General features: G+C 38.7%; 1 protein-coding gene across 1 annotated transcript in view; it reads right to left on the bottom strand.

Moving 5' to 3' along the window:
- LOC110164268 (uncharacterized oxidoreductase YjmC-like) overlaps positions 1 to 19,373 on the bottom strand; it is a 34,316-nt gene extending 14,943 nt beyond the window's left edge. Inside the window, exons 1-3 of the mRNA XM_020929305.2 lie at positions 18,808 to 19,373; positions 1,801 to 1,949; positions 1,024 to 1,212 (exon numbers count right to left, since the gene is read on the bottom strand). Of these exons, the coding sequence (XP_020784964.2) occupies positions 1,024 to 1,212; positions 1,801 to 1,949; positions 18,808 to 18,815 (346 nt within the window). The 5' untranslated portion in view covers positions 18,816 to 19,373. The remainder of the gene's footprint in view (positions 1 to 1,023; positions 1,213 to 1,800; positions 1,950 to 18,807) is intronic.
- Between the last annotated feature and the right edge of the window lie 627 nt (positions 19,374 to 20,000).

Genomic DNA, 20,000 nt, shown 5'->3' with positions numbered 1-20,000 from the left:
ACCTGTTTTAGATCTGGTTTTAGACCTGGTTTAGACCTGTTTTAGTCCTGTTTTAGTCCTGTTTAATCCTGTTTTAGTCCTGGTTTAGTCCTGTTTAATCCTGTTTTAGTCCTGGTTTAGTCCTGGTTTAGACCTGGTTTTAGACCTGTTTTAGACCTGGTTTAGATCTAGTTTAGATCTAGTTCAGACCTGGTTTTAGTCCTGGTTTAGACCTGGTTTAGATCTGGTTTTAGTCCTGGTTTAGACCTGTTTTAGTCCTTTTTAAACCTGTTTTAGTCATGGTTTAGTCCTGGTTTAGACCTGGTTTTAGACCTGGTTTTAGACCTGTTTTAGATCTGGTTTTAGACCTGGTTTAGACCTGTTTTAGTCCTGTTTTAGTCCTGTTTAATCCTGTTTTAGTCCTGGTTTAGTCCTGGTTTAGACCTGGTTTTAGACCTGTTTTAGACCTGGTTTAGATCTAGTTTAGATCTAGTTCAGACCTGGTTTTAGTCCTGGTTTAGACCTGGTTTAGATCTGGTTTTAGTCCTGGTTTAGCCCTGGTTTTAGACCTGGTTTAGTCCTCGTTTAGTTTCCAGCAATACGTGGAATTACCGAAAAAAAAAAAAAAAAAAAAAGGATATAACCCAAAATGTTAAAACAGGAAAATCCCGCCCTATAATCAATTTATTTCAACAAAGTAACTGTAATCCAATTACCACTCACTGAAACAGTAACTGTAACTGAATACAGTTACTCATAATTTGTACTCTGATTACGTAACTCTGGTACATGTAATCTGTTATTCCCCAACACTGATTATCTGGAACAGTCCCCTTGTTGTAGTTTTTATTGTCATAGTATTATGTACTGCCATTATGTGCAGCACTTTGGAAACTGTCCGTTCAGAAATGTACTATACAAATCAAGTAGGATTATAAAACACTGGAAAGAAATAAAATGTGCCTCATCAAAACCTCTAACATTGAACTCAACTAAACATTTCACTTTTGATATCAACAAAGTAATTATGATTGTGTGTGTTACCCCGTGCAACGACCCAGCCAATGCCCGCCTCCCTGGCCTTCTTCAGGGCCAGTTTCATACAGAAGTTTCCCACCACAGGCCCCAAGAGGTTTTGCCCGTCCACCAGAGCCGTGGCAGCGCTCTCTTTCTCGACAACCGGCTCTCCGTCTTTGGCACAGATCCCCGACTCGATGTCCTTCACGTACATGTCTGAAAACATGAATGTGCACATAACACATTTTACTCAACTGTAGTTTAAGTTGTTACATTTAAGATCTGCAAAAGATTGTACCTGGTTTTCTCTAGGTATGGGCAGCATGAGGAGCAGAAGTAAGTGAGAGAGTTCATTCAAGTTCTGTGTACGCTAATCCATTAATTATACAGTTAGTCTGAATCATTCTTCTAAGTTGAATTAAGTCTTTCTTCATGATTTCTAAGTGCATATAATTATATAATTATAATCATATAATTACAAGAAGTAAAGAGAGAAAATAGAGAGAAAATGATGTATTACAGTGATCACCTGAACTGTTATGTGGACAACAACATTGGTTCAGTAGTTCCTCAGGAGTCAAGGCACTTCAAGATGGTAAATTATTGAATTAAAAGCATGTGTTAAACTACTGAAATTAAGATTTTTTTTTTTTTCAAGGCAAACCTGGCAGTACCTCAAGGCGCACTACTACACTGTTCTCTGTACACTGGTTGAAAATTCAGTGGACTAGTTGACTACTAAAATAATCATTATTTGCAGTGCTAATATTGTCATAATGTAGATAGCCCTGTACAGACGCTCACCCATACGGTTGAGGCCGTGGCTGTAGTGCCCGCGGTAGTCACCCTCCACCAGTACCTCGGCCAGACTGTGGGCGTGGTGCTGCTTTGTGCCCACTGCAGTCATACAGCGCTCAATGAAGCTCTGCACCTCAGATTTGTGAATCAGACACCTGCAAATACACAACAAACACCAACGTTACAGCCAGAATCACCAAACACTCACTGTTCAAAACACATGCAGACACTGGGGGGAGACTCTGGGGTTGATTGATTGATTGATTGATAGCATTTATATAGCGCCTTTCAAGATCCCCAAAGCGCTTTACAGTTCATTATTCAGTCACTCCACACTCAGTGGTGGTAAACTACTACTGTAGCCACAGCTGCCCTGGGGCAGACTGACGGAAGCGAGGCTGCCAATCTGCACCATCGGCCCCTCCGACCACCACCAACACTCACGCTCACACCACTTTCATACTAGGCAATGTAGGTGAAGTGTCTTGCCTAAGGACACAACAACAGTTTTTTGCCACTGGCATCCCTCTTATCAGTTATCAGAAGAATCAATAATCACATACTAATGAATACTGAAAACTAACTACTCCATAGTAGTACCAATACCAAAAAATAACTAGGATAACTAGGATAAATACTGCCCTTTTCTGAATAGTTTCACATTAAATGGTCATGATGTATAGATTAGAGTGGGTGGTGATACGCCAGCACAGGGCGATGTGGGAGTGTCTTACAAGGACCCAGCGTTTGCTGTCACATATAGTGTAAAAAATCTACAGCATCTCAATGTTCATAGCCAGCTCCTTAGCTAGCATCTTGTATCACTGTTGATTTCACAATCCAACAGTGGATTGTGTTCACTGACACTCATGTATGAGAATCAAAACATTTACATGTTCATAGACTCACACACCAGCACACTGCTGTTTTTGTGTCTGCACATGCACGAGTGTGCGCGGGCCTCTACAGGAGTGTGCGCGGGCCTCTACAGGAGTGTGCGCGGGCCTCTACAGGAGTGTGCGCGGGCCTCTACAGGAGTGTGGCGCGGCCTCTACAGGAGTGTGCGCGGGCCTCTACAGGAGTGTGCGCGGGCCTCTACAGGAGTGTGCGCGGGCCTCTACAGGAGTGTGCACGGGCCTCTACAGGAGTGTGCATGGGCCTCTGCAGGAGTGCGTATGGGCCTCTGCAGGAGTGTGTTCGGGCCTCTGCAGGAGTGTGCATGGGCCTCTACAGGAGTGTGCATGGGCCTCTGCAGGAGTGCGTATGGGCCTCTGCAGGAGTGTGTTCGGGCCTCTGCAGGAGTGTGCATGCGCCTCTGCAGGAGTGCGTATGGGCCTCTGCAGGAGTGTGTTCGGGCCTCTGCAGGAGTGTGCATGGGCCTCTACAGGAGTGTGCATGGGCCTCTGCAGGAGTGCGTATGGGCCTCTGCAGGAGTGTGTTCGGGCCTCTGCAGGAGTGTGCATGGGCCTCTGCAGGAGTGCGTATGGGCCTCTGCAGGAGTGTGTTCGGGCCTCTGCAGGAGTGTGTTCGGGCCTCTGCAGGAGTGTGCACCGGCCTCTGGATGGATAATAATCAGTCACAACAAGAACAATGATAATCAAAAGGAAAGTGTAATAACAAAGAAGTGACTTGTAAATATTGTAAAGTGTCCATGTGTGAACAACAAGCTGAACATGCTCCAACTACAGTAAACTAAGGTCAACTGAACTACACTAACTATTGTACTACTTGTCAGAAAAATTGCTAATATTTTTTGCAGTCCTTGTGAAAAGTGCCCAAAATTGCATCCATAAACAGGAAGTTTAAACCCATAAATAGTTACTACTTTCTTTCCACACCTGGCACTGGTCACCAGGCTCACCACAAGATCACGCTGCACTTTTGTAAATAAGAGTGTGCCAACCTCATTCAAGTTTGTGCACTTTGACTAAACAACATTTATAAAGCCCACAGACACCGCATGCACAAAGCTACAGAAGACTGACACATTTATTTTATTATCTGTTTCAAATGATTATATAGTATGAATGGTATGGTCGGATTTTATAAACTAATGATTAGGGAAGGTGATTTTTAAAGTCTGTTCATTTATTTTACCAACAAAAACCCCCAGTGGTGTTACAGTGTGCATGTGTTTTGAAATGTATTTGGAGACCCCTGTTAGAACAGTCTTCACCAGATGCAAAAAACTGCACTGCCCTACATTCAAATATTAACATCAAGCTTGATTTGTTTTTCTTTCACTTCTTTGTTGAACTGGTTGCGGTTAAATTTGGTAATGTAATTTAATTTCAGACAAAGGGCGGGCACTTAACTCTATGGGAGATAGAGCGTGTTAGAAGAAATATCCAAATTTACAATTCACAAATGTTGAGTCTTTTATCATTATTTGTTAGAAATGGGCTCCACAAACCTGCCATCTTAAACTCATGGTATGAAGTCCTTTCAACTGACAACTTGCTGATAGAGAAGACACAGAACTTTGAGTCAGTTTGTTTTACATGGATAGACCCAGTAATTACAGAAATATTAACCATAAACCAGACCAACAAATCTGCAACACGACAGCAAATTCTATAGACATGGACTTCCAGCTCAATGTTAATTCTTCTAATTTTGGGCATTGCCACAAACAAGTCGATTAGGATAGAGCTGCTATTGAATGGCTGCATTTCTGAACAAGAGAAAGCGTATTTAATATTTTTTTCTAAATAAAAATATGTTTCGTAAATAACTGTGCCATTTTGTGATTAGCTAATTGATTTGATTGAGATTTAGTATGTATTATGTGTGTAGGCCTGTAACGCTAATCAATAAATCAATTAATCGTATGATAACTTTTAACGAGCTCGCTAACTTTTCTGGCCGCGATAAATTCTATTTGCAGCTTGTTTGTTTTCCTCTCTCTGTCACTCTCAAAGAGACTGAATGTTAGGTTTCTATCGCTCTCTGACTCCTCTCATTTAACAAGTGTAATGACGCTTGAACCAACGTGCGCTGTGTTCATCATCGCAGCGGATGCGTGTGCAGCCTGAGTGCAGAAAGCGCCGCTGTCTGTGCAGTTAAACGTGAAGCCGCAACACAAGCGCCGCTGTCAGAGTGACAAAACAGTTCATCGCCGAGTGCCAAAACAAGTCACGATGCCGAATCAACACTGGTGAGTGGGACACGTCTCAACAGCCACGTGTGTCAAATGCAGCGAGCGCAAATGAGGAGAAGAAATGTCTCAAACCCCAACAGCCGGCATAAACCCAAACCCTATCGACACAACTAGCCCCGCCCTCAGGAAAGCCCGAAATCCACTGAAATCCCACAAGACACCGACACAACACCAGACAGGACAGAAGCTCCATCATAGTGAAACAGCATCCTGTGTCACGGGTTAATATGAACATTTAAATGACCAAAATGATGAGGCAACAGCAGCAGAAACAGAGAGACGAGACACTATATACCAATGTAAGTCAACGACTAAAATCACTTTTAAGGGCAATTTTGTTACAGAGACTTAATAATCCATTTTATTTATTGCTTTGGTTGTATTTGGTTCAGCGATGGTTTATTCAAGTGCATTTTTGTGAACAAGTCCTTGCTGTCAGTAAGACTACATTATTCTTTTCATTTATTCATTTATTTATTTAGAACTGGTCTAAATAGCCCAGCAGCGGCTACACTTCCTCAAGAAGGAGCCACTAAACACAAGCTGCTGGTGACCTTCTATCGTTCCACCATTGGTCACCTGCTGACCTCTGCTGTGACAGTGTGTTTCTAGCTGCACAGAAGCTGACATGAAGCGTCTGCAGAGGGTCACCAACACTGCACAGGACATTATTGGCTGCCTTCTGCCTTCCTTAACCACATTATACAACTCCCCCTGTCTCAGCAGAGCGAGGAAAGTCACTGAGGACAATACACACTCTGGATTCCACCTGTTCAACCTGTTGCCTTCTGGCAGGAGCTTCAGGTCAATTCCAGCTCAGACCAACAGACTCAGGAACATCTTCTTCCCTAAAGCTGTCACCATCCTTAATGAGAACTATTAATTTGTTTTATTTATTAATTAATTAATTCTTGCACTTTGACGGAGCAGCTCTGAATTACATTATACTCTTGTATAATGACAATAAAGGCTTTCTGTTCTGTTCTGTTTCTATTATGTGAACAAGTGTGTTTATTTAGGCCTATTGTTTTAGTTTGTCTTCCAGTTCCTGTGTTAAATGTTCTTTAGAAAGTAAGGTTTACTGATCTTTGAAAGGGTGTATTTGCAATTGAAACTGGTCTCAAAATGTCAATATTATCGTTTATCGCAATAAATTATTGGTCAGTTAATCGTCCAGCAAAAATCTGTTAGCGTTACAGGCCTAGGTGTCGGTTACCTGCGTTAAATAGGAGAACTTTTAATAGTCTCACATGGGAAAAATTTTAGTGTTGCAACACCATGGAGATATTATTGCTTTCCCTGGAATACTCCACAGTATGACAATAAACCTGAGCATTTCTTGTTCAAAATTAACTTTACTTGGAACATTTCAGACAAAGTAAAGTCAAAGAAAACATGTTATGTACTTTCGACTACAAAAGTTAAATAGGTCAACCTTAAATTACTCATTTTGGCCTGGATCCTTTGGACAAACTGTACTTTACCCTCACAAAATAAATACAAAGTTAATACGTCATTTAGAATTTGCATTTTCCACTTAGTATTTCACAAACCTTTAGGTCCCAAGTTCAAATCTAAAACGCAAATGTGCATCTGTGTAACGCAAGTGCCAAAGGGTCGTTGCATCATATCGTCAAAAATAGGTCAAAAAGGAAGAGTTTAAATCAATAGTGTCTGGATAAACTATAACCTCTGTGCGAGCTGGCAGGACACAAGGTACCAATTTAGAAGTAGCAGTTTTGAGGATAGGTGCACTGTCACTGTCTGCCAAGCCACTAGGCCAAGTAACAGGTCCGATCTGTGGAGAGGCGACCCCCAGTGTACAAATGCATGTTTTTTAAGGCGTACACATTGAGGAAAACCAGTAACGTCTCACTGAAAATAAAAAATCACATGCATGCACATGAATACGGGTTTTTGAGAGCTGAGAACTTTCCTTTCTCCATTCACGGTTTGAAAATCAAGTACTACAGTTTTTAAAAAAGCAATAAACATTAAAAAACCTGATCCAAAATGGTAGCTATGTGCTTTTTATCTATAGAAGCTTTAAATATAAAAGTTCAGATGAGGTAAACAACATCATTTACCAGGTTCTCCTCCCAGGTTAACAGCAAATTTCTCCCTCATGTTCACCCTTCAGGCATTTTCCACTACAACTCATGTGCCCCGTAAAGTTGCACACAAAACATACAACAAACTCATATTGGAAACTCTGCTCTAAACTGTTCCACTCGCATTTTCACATTTTCAAGTCAATGAAGAATTCAGTACAGTCTGTAATATGTCTTTTTTTTTTTTTAAGAGTGTACTGTTACCAGGAAATGACAATCATTTCCAACTCAAACACAGCCTGGTCATATTCATAGGGATAGTCAGACTAGAGCATTCTTAAACTATTCAGGAAATGTTCAATGATTTCCTTTTTACATAATTTAGTATCTACTGTATTTTCAGTGTTGGGAAGGTTACTTTTAAAATGTATTCACCTACAGATTACAGATTACAGATTACACACACCAAAATGTAGTTTGTAACGTAATCCATTAAATTACTTAAAGTGATCTGAATACTTTGGATTACTTGATTTGCTGTAGAGAAGCAAAGACGAGGAAATCTTCACAATATGTTTTGTCTGATAAAAGAAAATAAAAAGCCCAGACTTTACTGAACTAAATTAAAAATATTATTGATAGAAAACGAGGAGACACGGTCTGTGCAGCATGGTTTATTCCTGTTAAATCCTGTTTGAGACATAGTTTAGACCTGGTTTTAGTCTTGGTTTAATACTGGTTTAGATCTGGTTTTAGACCTGGTTTAGACCTGGTTTTAGTCCTGGTTTAGTCCTGGTTTAGTCCCAATTTAGACCTGGTTTAGACCTGGTTTCGACCTGATTTAATGTCTGGCAATAAGTGGAATTACAGAAAAAAAAAAAAAAAGGGATATAGCCCAAAATGTGAAAACAGGAAAATACCTCTGTGTAATCCATTTATTTCAACAAAGTAACTGTAATTTAATTACCACTCACTGAAACAGTAACTGTAACTGAATACAGTTACTCATAATTTGTACTCTGATTACTTAACTCTGGTACATGTAATCTGTTACTCCCCAACACCGTGTATTTTTCGGCTCCGCGGTATAAGTCACACCAGCCAAAAAATGCATAATGAAGAAGAAAAAACATATGTAAGTCTCACTTAAGACATAAATCGCACTTTATGGGGGAAATTGAATTTATAAAATCAGAGACCAGGAACCGAAGTTTCATGTTGAAAGTCAAGTTCTAGTACCATATTTTCTGGGCTATTAGACACGCTCTTAAGCCTCCAACTACGGATGGGCATGATTAGTCGATTAATCGATAATTGATCATTAAGAAGTTCATTGATTACGTTTATTTTCATCGACAAACTGAATGTAGGTTGCTGTGCGTAGCTTGACCTAACAGAGGTCCGTACATGTGTCTCTCTGCATCAGAAGGAGAGAGACACAAACAGTGGGACAGTATTGTGATGGTCCACGATATTATTGTGAGAACTTTGACGATACGATATCATGATATTTCAGTTATTGTTTCACCCCTAGTGTTTGATTTTTAAACTTAAGGAAAGCTGTATTCTCCACTGGGACTTTAACGTGGTGAGAATATTCTGACTCCACGCCTCTGGAATGAAGAAATCAAGTTTGCAATAATCTGAATCAAATATTGTAACCTGATAATTTAGTCATGTCAGGACAACGTCTTTTAAAATTGCAACCACAAACTGAAATGAACTTATAGGACTTTGCCATAACAAGTCGTAACAATGTGCCAGACAGTTGTTTTTCCATTTAATGCAGGTCTATGCTCAAACAAGGTCCCCCGCACTCTTCCTATTGCTCAGTCTTTGTCATTCTCAGTGAAGCGTACACTACCAGGAAATATTGTTGTTTTAATTGTCTGTTTAACGATACTGCGCAACTTTTGTGGTAGAATGTGCACCACCTGCTTTTTTTTATCCAATCCTACAACGTGTGGCTTTAGTAACGTCTTTAAATACATTTCGGGCGCTTGTCTGTAAACACGCGTCCCTGCCAAGTCAAACTTAGGTAAGCGCTTTATACCCACAGAAATATATTTACCCAGAGAGATACTCCAAAGTAGCTTGTAAAATTTAAACACTATACTGCTAAAACCAAAATCTAGCCATGTTCAAATGACTTGAATTAAAGGTTGTATGGAGAATTTTTGTTTTTTTTTTTTTGTTTCAAATTGTCAATGAAAGTTTAAAATACTATTACAGAGAAGCAGGAGCCTTGTAATTATGATGACCAAAAAAGAAAAAAAAAACTGAATGAAAATCTATCAACTGTGGACGTAGTGAGGCCAGATAAACATCAGCCAACAGATAAAGAGGCTCCCTCTTTATCTATTGGCTGTTAGGTTGTCAATGAAACTCCCTATGTTTCTAGTGTAACTGACTCGTGGCGCACGGGGATTATGTGGTTTATGGAGTGATTCTTAGGCTGTGTTCAGACTGCAGCCTGAAGTGACCCAAATCTGATTTTTTGTCTCTATGTTCCTGTATCTGATCTTTTAATGTCAGTCTGAATGACACAGATCCGATTTTTTCAAATGCAACCCAGGACACTTGGATATGTGCTCCTGAAACTGATACATATCTGATCTTTTGACATGTGACTTCAGTGTGAACGGCCAAAGCGCATTCATCCACCTACACGTTATCAACAAGACACAAACGTCACTATTCTGCACTGAAGTAGGTGAAAATTGTTAATGAACTCCGTGTTACTGAAGTGAAGCACATCACCACTCACCACTCTTGGCTCCGTCTCCACATCCACACGTTCGTTTCAACGGACGTCACTGCCGCTGTCCCACAAAACACCACGACCAAAAACCTCGTCCTTCTCCTTCTCAATCTCCTCCTTAAAACAAGTAAGTTGTTCATGTTCTGGCTCCGGTACGAGAGGAACTTTAAAATCTCCAGGTGCTCAATGCTGCGTCCATGTTTGGACAACTTCCGTAAACACAGAGACGCTCGCTGCAGTTGACGTCGTCGTGTCTCCAGTGCACATGCGGGACACTTTCGGGCCGTTTAACGTTCACACAGGGGATCACATACAAGTTGCATTTAATTGGAAATGTGAATGACCTTGTGAAAACATCAGATTTCACAAAAAAATCGGAACGTAGCCTTAGAGGCTTTTTTAAACTGCAGCTTCCTCGCAGTTCGCACAAAGTTTGTTGAGATGGTGGAGGGGAATCCACGACCAGTTTGCCACAAAAGAAAGTCAATTTTTGAGGTCACTGAAAGAAGAAGAGAAGGGGAAAAGGAGCGAAGACAAACTGAGGTGATTCTTGGAGATTCCTTCCAGCGATTGACTGAAGCAGACAAAGGGTCTAAAAACTGATGTGTTGGTCATTAAATTATTTCTAGACAGGTCACTTCAACAGTAATTCTAAACACGCACTGGCTGTAAACAAGTGTGATTTCTAGAGTAAGGAGGCGGGAGGAGGTGTTTCTACTGAGGGAGCTGTGCAGGAGGAAGGTGGTGTCACGCATGCACAACATTTGAAAAAGAACTGTTGCTGTATTTCTTTTCCCTTAAAAAATGTTCTATACAGCCTTTAAGAAAGTTTTATCATGATTTGAGTAAAATTCACTTGAAGAGTAAAATGATCTGCCAGTGGACTATTAAGTGATAAGTCATTTTTGTAGCCTGATTCATTGGTTGGTTTCACTTCGTACAAACTGTCTGAACTTGCAGTGTTAGGATTTGTTCGCTCAATGCTAGGTGGGTACTTTTTTTATTTAACCAATCCCTGCTATTTTTGTCGTGACGTATGTAATGCACCACTAACGGGGCTAACAGGTATATTAAGCTTTTCCCAAATCCTGTAGGAAGAAGGACAATAACGTCTTTTCTCTTGATAAAATTCACCAAACATTCTCTTTGTTCTGGTGTGGTATAAGATTTTAACCCCGCGGTGAGGTCAGAATCCTATTATGGTATGTTGACCCCCCGTTGAACTTGAATTCTATAGAAAAACTTTGAATATTAATACTATATCTGCAAATTAAAACATATTGACATATTTAAAAGTGTTTTTTGAAGAACTCAGATGCATTTTTTATGTTGATAATAACTTTTGAATGTTAAAAATGACTTAGTTGTTTAAACACATATTTGACTGAAAATTACATAAGTCGTTATTAATGAGTTTTGGTAATCAAAGTGATGGACAGGTAGGATGTTTAGGAAGTTGAACCTGCCCTGTGATGCACACTGGTACACGAGGGCACGTTTGACTTGACATTTGACTTGTCAAGTTGAATCTCCTCAAATAAAGTAAAACATTATAATTTAAATCATTTGAACTTACCTAGATATTGTTTTTTTCCAGTGTACTGATACATTCACTATAATGTTTCATGATTAAAGCAGTAGAGATTTAAATCATACTGTCGTCTAAGCTTGTGCAGTTAATCAAATTTTAACCAAATCATGACTTTTGTTTACAGAAATGCATTGTTTTGTTCGATGGAATGGACAAATGTTAAGATAAATTTATTGTCTCCACTGGGAAATTTGTTCCCTGTATTTGACCTAGTTTAAAAGTCTATTTTCGTAAATCTTAAAAGGCACACTTTCTAACTTGTCCCCATTGAGAGCAGAGTTAAACGTCGCATTAATACAGAGTTTAACGAATCTTTTCTGCATTGGCTGAAGATGTGTTTTAACTGCTCAAAATACAGAAAAACTTGCATTTTTACGATGAGTGAGATTGTCTCTCAACTGGTCTGACCTGTAGCTTGGCCTGGTGGTATCATTTGCTTGTCTCCATAGCAATAAATGAGTTTAATGCCATACTGTGGAACATTCTGAACAAAGCAATAACATCTCCACAGAGAAAAGAGGGTGAAAGAAAAGTTACAGAGTGCATCTTTAATATTTCCATGGATTGTATTAACAGAGGCTCTGAGAGGATGAGATTTATGCAGAAATACAACTTTCCCATAATATCATTTGCAGAAGAATTTCCGTTAGTATATTTGAAAACTTTTGGCATTAGAGAGAGAAGCCTATGAATTTTCACACCATTGGTTCAGTGTCTCTGATTTCACTTCAGACTTTGTTGAGAAGAGTGCGCTGCGTGAGAGGAAAAGAGCTATAAAACAGCAAAAAATGTAACTGCACATGAGAACACGTGCCTTCAGTGGAATTTAGGGCAAATAATGAAAATCAGAGAATTGCCAATTACTTTGACTTCCAAGGATCTGATGATGTCCAGTTACATAATCTGAACAAGAGAGGCTTTATCTAAGTCCCTGGTCCAGTCTGTAGCCAAGTCAGGTCACTTTTAGTACAAAATAATAGTTTCTTTACTTTCTCTCCCTCTTTCTCTCTCTCCATTTTGACAGAATTAAATTTCTGCAACTCAAAATTCTTTTCAATCTCTTGTGTGGGCCCACGTGCTTGTGTTCATGTTGGACAATGCCGTGTCTCGATCCTAATGGGACGATGGATGGTGTCTTGTGGGATGTTCTCCCAGATCTGTGTGAGGGCAGCGCTGAGTTCCTGTACAGTTTGAGGGTAGAGGGTCAACCTGGTGGCATCTCATGGACCCAAACATCGTGTCCCAGACGTCTTCTATCGGGTTTAAGTCAGGTGATCGTGAAGGCCATTCATTTGTACCAATCATCAACCTTCATCCTCCAGGTCCCTGCAGACTCTTGCCACATGAGGCCGGGCAGTGTCGGGCGTCAGGAGGAACCCAGGACCTACTGCATGTCTAATGGCAGTCAGACTGATGTTTTCTTGCCTGTAGGTCTATGCGTCCCTTCATGGATCTGCCTCCCCAGACCATCACTGACCCACCACCAATCCGCTCACGATGAACCATGTTGCAGGCAGCAGAGTGTTCTCGTCTTCTCCAGACCAGAGGTGCTCAAGGTGAACCTGCTGTTATCTGTGAAAAGCACAGAGCACACAGTCTGTGCAGCCTCACACTCCCAGTAGTGATAATCATTCTAGCCAGAGTTTTGCACAAGACTCACCTTGATCCAGGCTCTTATTCAGTCTGAACTTCAGGTCTAGACAGTATTGCTTTTCTTCACCTTTAATCTTTAGTTTAATCCTGATTTTAATCAAAATTTAGTCCTGTTTTAGCCCCGCTGAAGTCCTGTCATTTGAACAAGTTTGCACCTGTATTTGCAGTCGTGTTACACTCCTGGTCTGATCCTTGTTAAGACCCTGATACAGTTCTGATACAGTTTGACAAACTTGGAGATATGCTTCAGTTCCAGATGTCTGTGGAAGAATGAATTATGCGCTGCACATTGCTCCTTTGTTTTGAACGGAAACCATATGTGGAAAGGCCATCCAAGGACAAAGATTTTTCAGATGTCGTAAGAGGCTGAAATACAAGCCGTCGATGTTAGCAGGGAGAAAGGAAGCAAACATGAACCAAACAGAACCTAAATGGACTAAAGCAAGTCTCATATACAATATTAGTGACTTAAACATTCTGGATGAGTTATATAGACAACAGTATCAAGTGCACATTAACATAAGGAGAGTTTGAACAGGGAGAACCTCATCAGGCATGTTTTTAATGAGCAAACATGGTAGAAACCTCCAAAAAGTAGCCCAAAAGGAACAAAAGTCTGGAAAATGGCCTTAGACTTTATTGATCCACAAGGTAAATGACCTGTGACAGATGCAAAACTATAGATTTAAGATATCCAGAATGTTAAAGAAAGCTAAGCAGCATGTTTGGACAAAGACAGACCTTGACATTGCACGAGGACTGAGGTGCCCTTTGGATTTGGAGTTTCACAAGTTAAAACAAGCAGAGTGAATCCTCCTGGGAGTTCACTCTCTCTTAAACACTAAACATGTTTTGTTTGTGAAGAAACTAATGAGATAATTACATTTTTGACTCCTCAAAATCATCAATCAAATCAAAGACACTGTGAATACTTATATTCTGAAACTTGTTGTTAATCTAATTGTGACTTTTAGGATGGGTTCACACTTTGTTTGATCTTGGATTGAGTCTTGGTTGAGTCAGAGTTTAAGTCCTGGTTTAGTCTCAGTTTAGTCCCAGTTTTGAGGTGATGTGAACAAGGTGTACTATCAAATCTGAATGTAATATGACTATATCATTGTGCAGACTGGCATCAATATGTATAATAAATCTTCACTAAAAATGTCTTTCTGACATGTCGTTACTGTGCATTAACTTATCCACGTTAGCATGACGTGGTTAATAGAAACTATTAAATACTGAACATATCTCTGATCACGTTGCAGTAAAAGGTTACACTTGGAATCAACAGCATGATTTGTTTTGTTTTGTCATCAAATACTTGAAATTGCAGTGGCCACTGAATGCTGCACAAACTTAGATGTTTTAGTTTTTTGTTTGTTTAGTTTGGAAATAGTTTGTAGTAGATAACGTTATTAAAACACATGTGCACAGTTAAGGAGTGAAACTGCAGTTCAAGTGTTTAGTTCCACTTCTACATAGACACTGGTACATGAGACAAAAGCTTATAGACAGACAGTAAAGAAAACAACAGTTGGAGTTTAGGTTGGGTTGGAGCATACAATGACCTACTTAAAGATGTTTTAGTAATGTGGCCATACCGGCTTGTCAAAGCCTGATCCTGGCAGACCTCAGAAGTTCAGCAGTCGGGTCTGGGGAGGACCTGGATGGGAGACCACTGGGAAAATCAGGTGCTACAGGGGGCACTAAAAACATTAACATTAAAAAACTGTTGTTGTGTCTTTAGGCACAATGACAGCCACAGTGTGAAGGAATGAATAATGCTCTGTAAAGTGTCTTTGTGACATATGTCTGGGAAAAGCAGTACATAAATAAAAACTGACTTAGTAATGAGTAAATCAATAAATGAATAATGATATGTCTTTGATGGGCCAGTCAAACTTCTTTACATTCATTACAGAAAACAGCTGAATTATTCAGTTGCTGATTAAATCTTCTGCCAACTCCCTTCTAACCCTTTGAAATCTCACCGTTCAGATTTTCACTTGACTCCTTAAAGAAGACATATAATGCTTCTTTTCACTCTTAATATTGAAGTTGGCTGTATATAAATATTCATCTAAAACATCTTAATAATTGGGGTGTGCAAAAATATAGAAATATCAGTATTAAGTATCGATATATCGCCGAGAGTATTTTTAAAAATACTTTACTAAATTATTTTGTTCAGAGGAAGGAAACTCGTTGATGAGACGGATTTGACATTTTCACTGATGATTACAATGTTTGTATTTCATAATCACTTTGCACAACAAGTGGTTTAATAAAGACTTCACAGTCAACATTTAACCTTTATTTTTTATGGGACCATATCAAATCGATTTGAAATATATTGTATCAAACCAAAAGTGCACTGTATGGAGATATGTGTTGTATTGGCCACTTCTTAATGACACCCAGCTCTGTTAATAATAGAAACAGACCTACTGACTTCCTGTTCAAAACTGCAGAACTTTATAGTGGCATCTTGCAGTTTTTAATTTAGGTGTATTTGATTTTTGCGTGGCATTTTAGAATCCTACCTGCAGCACTAAGATGTTTGGGTTTTTATGTTCAGGGATGTGGACAGGATGGGGGACTGGTGAGAAGAGGAAGCCTCGACTCCAGGACAGTGCAGGATTACAGGATTACTCAGACATAATGAGTCATCAATCAATCAAGATTTAACTTTGAGTGAGCTGGGATGAAGACAACACCATTCTAACAAGGTTCAAATCTTATACAAATCTATTTTGCATGTTCCATTTAAATACAATCTCTTTTGATAAGTTGCTTTGATTACGTCAAATGTAGATCTGATAGTAGCAGCAGTAATCTGTGTATCACTCTTTCATTTGTTTATCAAAATAAAACCAAAAATAAGAAAACGAAAAAACAACTATTTTCTTCTTTGTCTCCAAAACCAAAAATGAAAAAAAACGATAACGATTCGTTTTTTTCAGCTTTCGATTTTATGTTTAAATGAAAAATGTAAAAAACAGATAACAGCCATTTTCCATTTTCGTGACTTAAACTGTGATGCTGAACTGAACCAGGACTAAACCAGGACTAAACCAGAACTAAACCAGGATTAAACCAGGACTAAACCAGGATTAAACCAGGACTAAACCAGGATTAAACCAGGACTAAACCAGAACTAAACCAGGATTAAACCAGGACTAAACCAGGATTAAACCAGGACTAAACCAGAACTAAACCAGGATTAAACCAGGACTAAACCAGAACTAAACCAGGATTAAACCAGGACTAAACCAGGATTAAACCAGGACTAAACCAGAACTAAACCAGGATTAAACCAGGACTAAACCAGGATTAAACCAGGACTAAACCAGAACTAAACCAGGATTAATCCAGGACTGAAACAAGGACCAGACCAGGACTGAGACTGGAACTGAGACCAGGACTGAGACCGGGACTGAGACCGGGACTGAGACCGGGACTGAGACCGGGACTGAGACAGGGACCAGACCAGAACTGATACTAAGACTGAGACTAGGACTGAGACAGGGACTGAGACCAGGACTTATATTGTATGTTAAAGATGTGCAATGAATTGAGTTTTGATCGTGATTTCGATTTGTGTGTCAAACGATCTCCAAACTCATATAATCAAGTTGAAATGATTTAAAGCTTAACAAAGTTTATTTCAAGATATTTTTATATAAATAAGTTTATTTATTTTATGTTTTAAATATAGAGATTGTAGAACGGCTGGATATAGAGTTTATTTTGGACACATTTACGTTTTTTTGCCTTGTTTCATGTTCAAAGTATATTTTATTCATTTTATGTTTTATACATTATTGCAAGTAGGACGGTGTGCGGGATTTTTTGCTCTATGTTCTCAGGCTGCTCCGGCACCCTTCTCAAGTAACTGATGTGCGAAGTTCTCATTATTTTATGTTTTATACATCACAAAACTGCTCTAAGGTTCAGATTTGTAACCTATATTTATTTTCCATTTGGAGGTTTTGGGTAAATTACCAATAACAAAGTGTTTTGTTTTTTTCTGACTAAATGCATTGTGTAACTAAAAAATAATCGTTTGAATAATCATGATTTCAATATTGACCAAAATAAACGTGATAATAATTTTTTCCATAATCGAGCAGCTCTACTGTACGTCACTTAAACTAAACATAAACTTCATACTGGAGCAATCCTTTGCCTTGTATATTTACTTTTACATGTTATATATGCAGTGTTGGGGAGTAACAGATTACATGTACCAGAGTTACGTAATCAGAGTACAAATTATGAGTAACTGTATTCAGTTACAGCTACTGTTTCAGTGAGTGGTAATTGGATTACAGTTACTTTGTTGAAATAAATGGATTAATGGATCTAAACCAGGTCTAAACCAGGACTAAACCAGGTCTAAACCAGGTCCAAAAAATGATCTAACAGGATTTAACAGGATTTAACAGGACTAAATCCTGCTGTATGGACTGTGTCTCCTCCTCTTCTATCAATAATATTTTTAATTTGGTTCAGTAAAGTCTGGGCTTTTCATTTTCTTTTAGCAAACAAAACTTCTTATGTTACGATTTCCTCATCTTTGCTTCTCTACAGCAAATCAAGTAATCCAAAGTATTCAGATTACATTACTCACCTAAAGTAACTTGGATTACATAATGGATTACGTTACAAACTACATTTTGGGGTATGTCATCTGTCATCTGCAGGGGAATATATATTTAAAAGTCACCCTCCCAACACTATATATATATATGATAATAAAGTGGGTAACAAAGTGTGATTTTGTGACACAATTGAAAAAAACAGGAAACCTAAATGTAAAGGGTGTTTTTTTTTTTTTTTTGTTTTTTTTTTATCTGTCTCTTCATCTTATTGGTCACACTGGTGGTTTTCTAGATTGTGATCATGTCAGACTCTCAGATGGGGCAAGAGCCAGTTGTCTCTATCGATTACGCTGTACTTTGTAAATTTACCTTCTGGATATTTCATGTTTTTTACCGATTTCAGACTTTAGACCCATGAACTTGCTCTATTACAACAAAAAATCTGCATGTAATGAAATATTATAGGTTTATAGAGAGCTGCGATGGCATCTGAAACCCAAAAATGAATTTATGATACTGTGTTAGCAAATAGTACTAAGGTATCCGCTGTTGTTGTCAGTAATTACAATGTGACTAGATTTAGTTTTGAACTTACAGATAGGTGCACAAATAGTACATCCAGTAATAAACAAAAATGATATAGGCTATAAAAAGTCAATAAATAAATTAGACAAGTTCAATAAAGAGAAAGTAAAGAGAAGTAAAACATATGTGCGTCTACTTCCATGATGCCACCTTGTTATTTTTCTAGTTTGAATGTATAATAATAGATTACTTCACTTTTTTTTTACACTTTTGGGTTTAAATCTTGCAGCCATACTATTACCAAACAATCCCCAAACAATAATTACCACTGGATTTCCAAAGAAACTCCTCCAAGTTTCCCCCTCCTAAATAATTTGACAATGCAAGAATCTTAAAACTGTTTATACAAGGTTTTTTTTGCACATAAATAACATTAGATTTCATTTTCTTTTACAATTTAGGCTACAGCTATATGCAAAATTGTTGTTATCCCTGTCTGGTTAGTAACAATTCCTCTTTTTTTGAGACATAGTTAGAAAAGTTCGCTTAAATGGCAACGTTTACGCACTGAATTGGCACTTTTACGCACTGAATTGGCACTTTTACGCACTGAATTGGCACTTTTACGCACCGAATTGGCACAATATTGGCTGAAAGTGTGGACTTACCTGCTCATGTTTGCAGCTTTATTTGCTTGGAGGGTAAAGCTGGTTGAAGTTGGTCTTGATGTTGCTCTTGTCTTGAGGTGGCAGCAGGATATCCACTGTCAACTCGCTCGTCAAGAGTCAAGACAGGCGGCAATAAACTTCTTTTTTTTTTTTTTTTTTTTTTTTTTTGGTAACGCCCCTTAGTGTCAAATCAGGTGTCCTCCCCCCTCCTTCGTAACAATAAATAAATAATAAACAAAGCAGAGTCATACAATTGTAGAAACCCGGAAAAGCTTCGAAATATGCAAATGTCCCCCTGCCCTACAAACGCTTAAAATAAATAAAGTAAGTCTAAGCTAAAAGTCTAAAATATTTCGTTTCAGATATTGTAGTAATGTTGAAATTCTGCACCTAGGAAATTGTTCTATTAAATTCATGCTAATTTAAACTAAAGTAAACGCTAAAACGCGTGTCTGCAGTGCGTATAATCTACATTGCGTCAAGTTTACCCACATTAACGTAAAATAAAATCCAAGATAAACATGCAAAATTTCTAAAAGCGCCATCGAAATAAACCGAAAGCAGATAAACGTGTTTTTCTTCGCGCTGGGGTGGAGCATTGTCGGGGGGGGGGGTGTCAAAAGAAAACCATAAGTTTACATTTTGTTTACGCGAGTCTCGTGTGGCTCCCTCTGCTGGTGCGTTTGTGTACTGCAGGGTTGCTTCAGGACACGCTATAGAGAAATTTGTTGACATCTGGAGGTTTTTAGGACCTTCACAACAACTCATGGGGCGTTTTCATGGCTCTGTAATAAAAACTTTTTGATTTGTAGAGTTAAACTGTGCTGTGCCACAAGTGTTGTTTTTTAAGAAGCTGTTGTTTTGCAAGTCTCAAATCTTCAAGTTTTTAAACCGGGGGTCGCAGAACTTTTTTCTCTGGGGGCAACATTATCGCTCCTGATGACGCAGATTATATTCTTTGAAAACCACCACACTTTCTTTACATATCAGTCAAACTGCATGCTCCTTACATTGAACAAAAAAGTAATCAGTCGTCAGTGTTGGGAAAGTTACTTTTAAAATGTATTCCCCTACAGATTACAGATTACAGATTACATACCCCAAAATGTAGTTTGTAACATAATCCATTAATTTATTTAAAGTGAGTAACGTAATCTGAATACTTTGGATTACTTGATTTGCTGTAGAGAAGC

Source organism: Boleophthalmus pectinirostris, unplaced genomic scaffold, assembly GCF_026225935.1.
Source record: "Boleophthalmus pectinirostris isolate CB_2022bp ecotype Guang Dong unplaced genomic scaffold, ASM2622593v1 HiC_scaffold_2, whole genome shotgun sequence".
NCBI lineage: Eukaryota > Metazoa > Chordata > Actinopteri > Gobiiformes > Gobiidae > Boleophthalmus > Boleophthalmus pectinirostris.
This window is presented reverse-complemented; position numbering and strand designations above follow the sequence as displayed.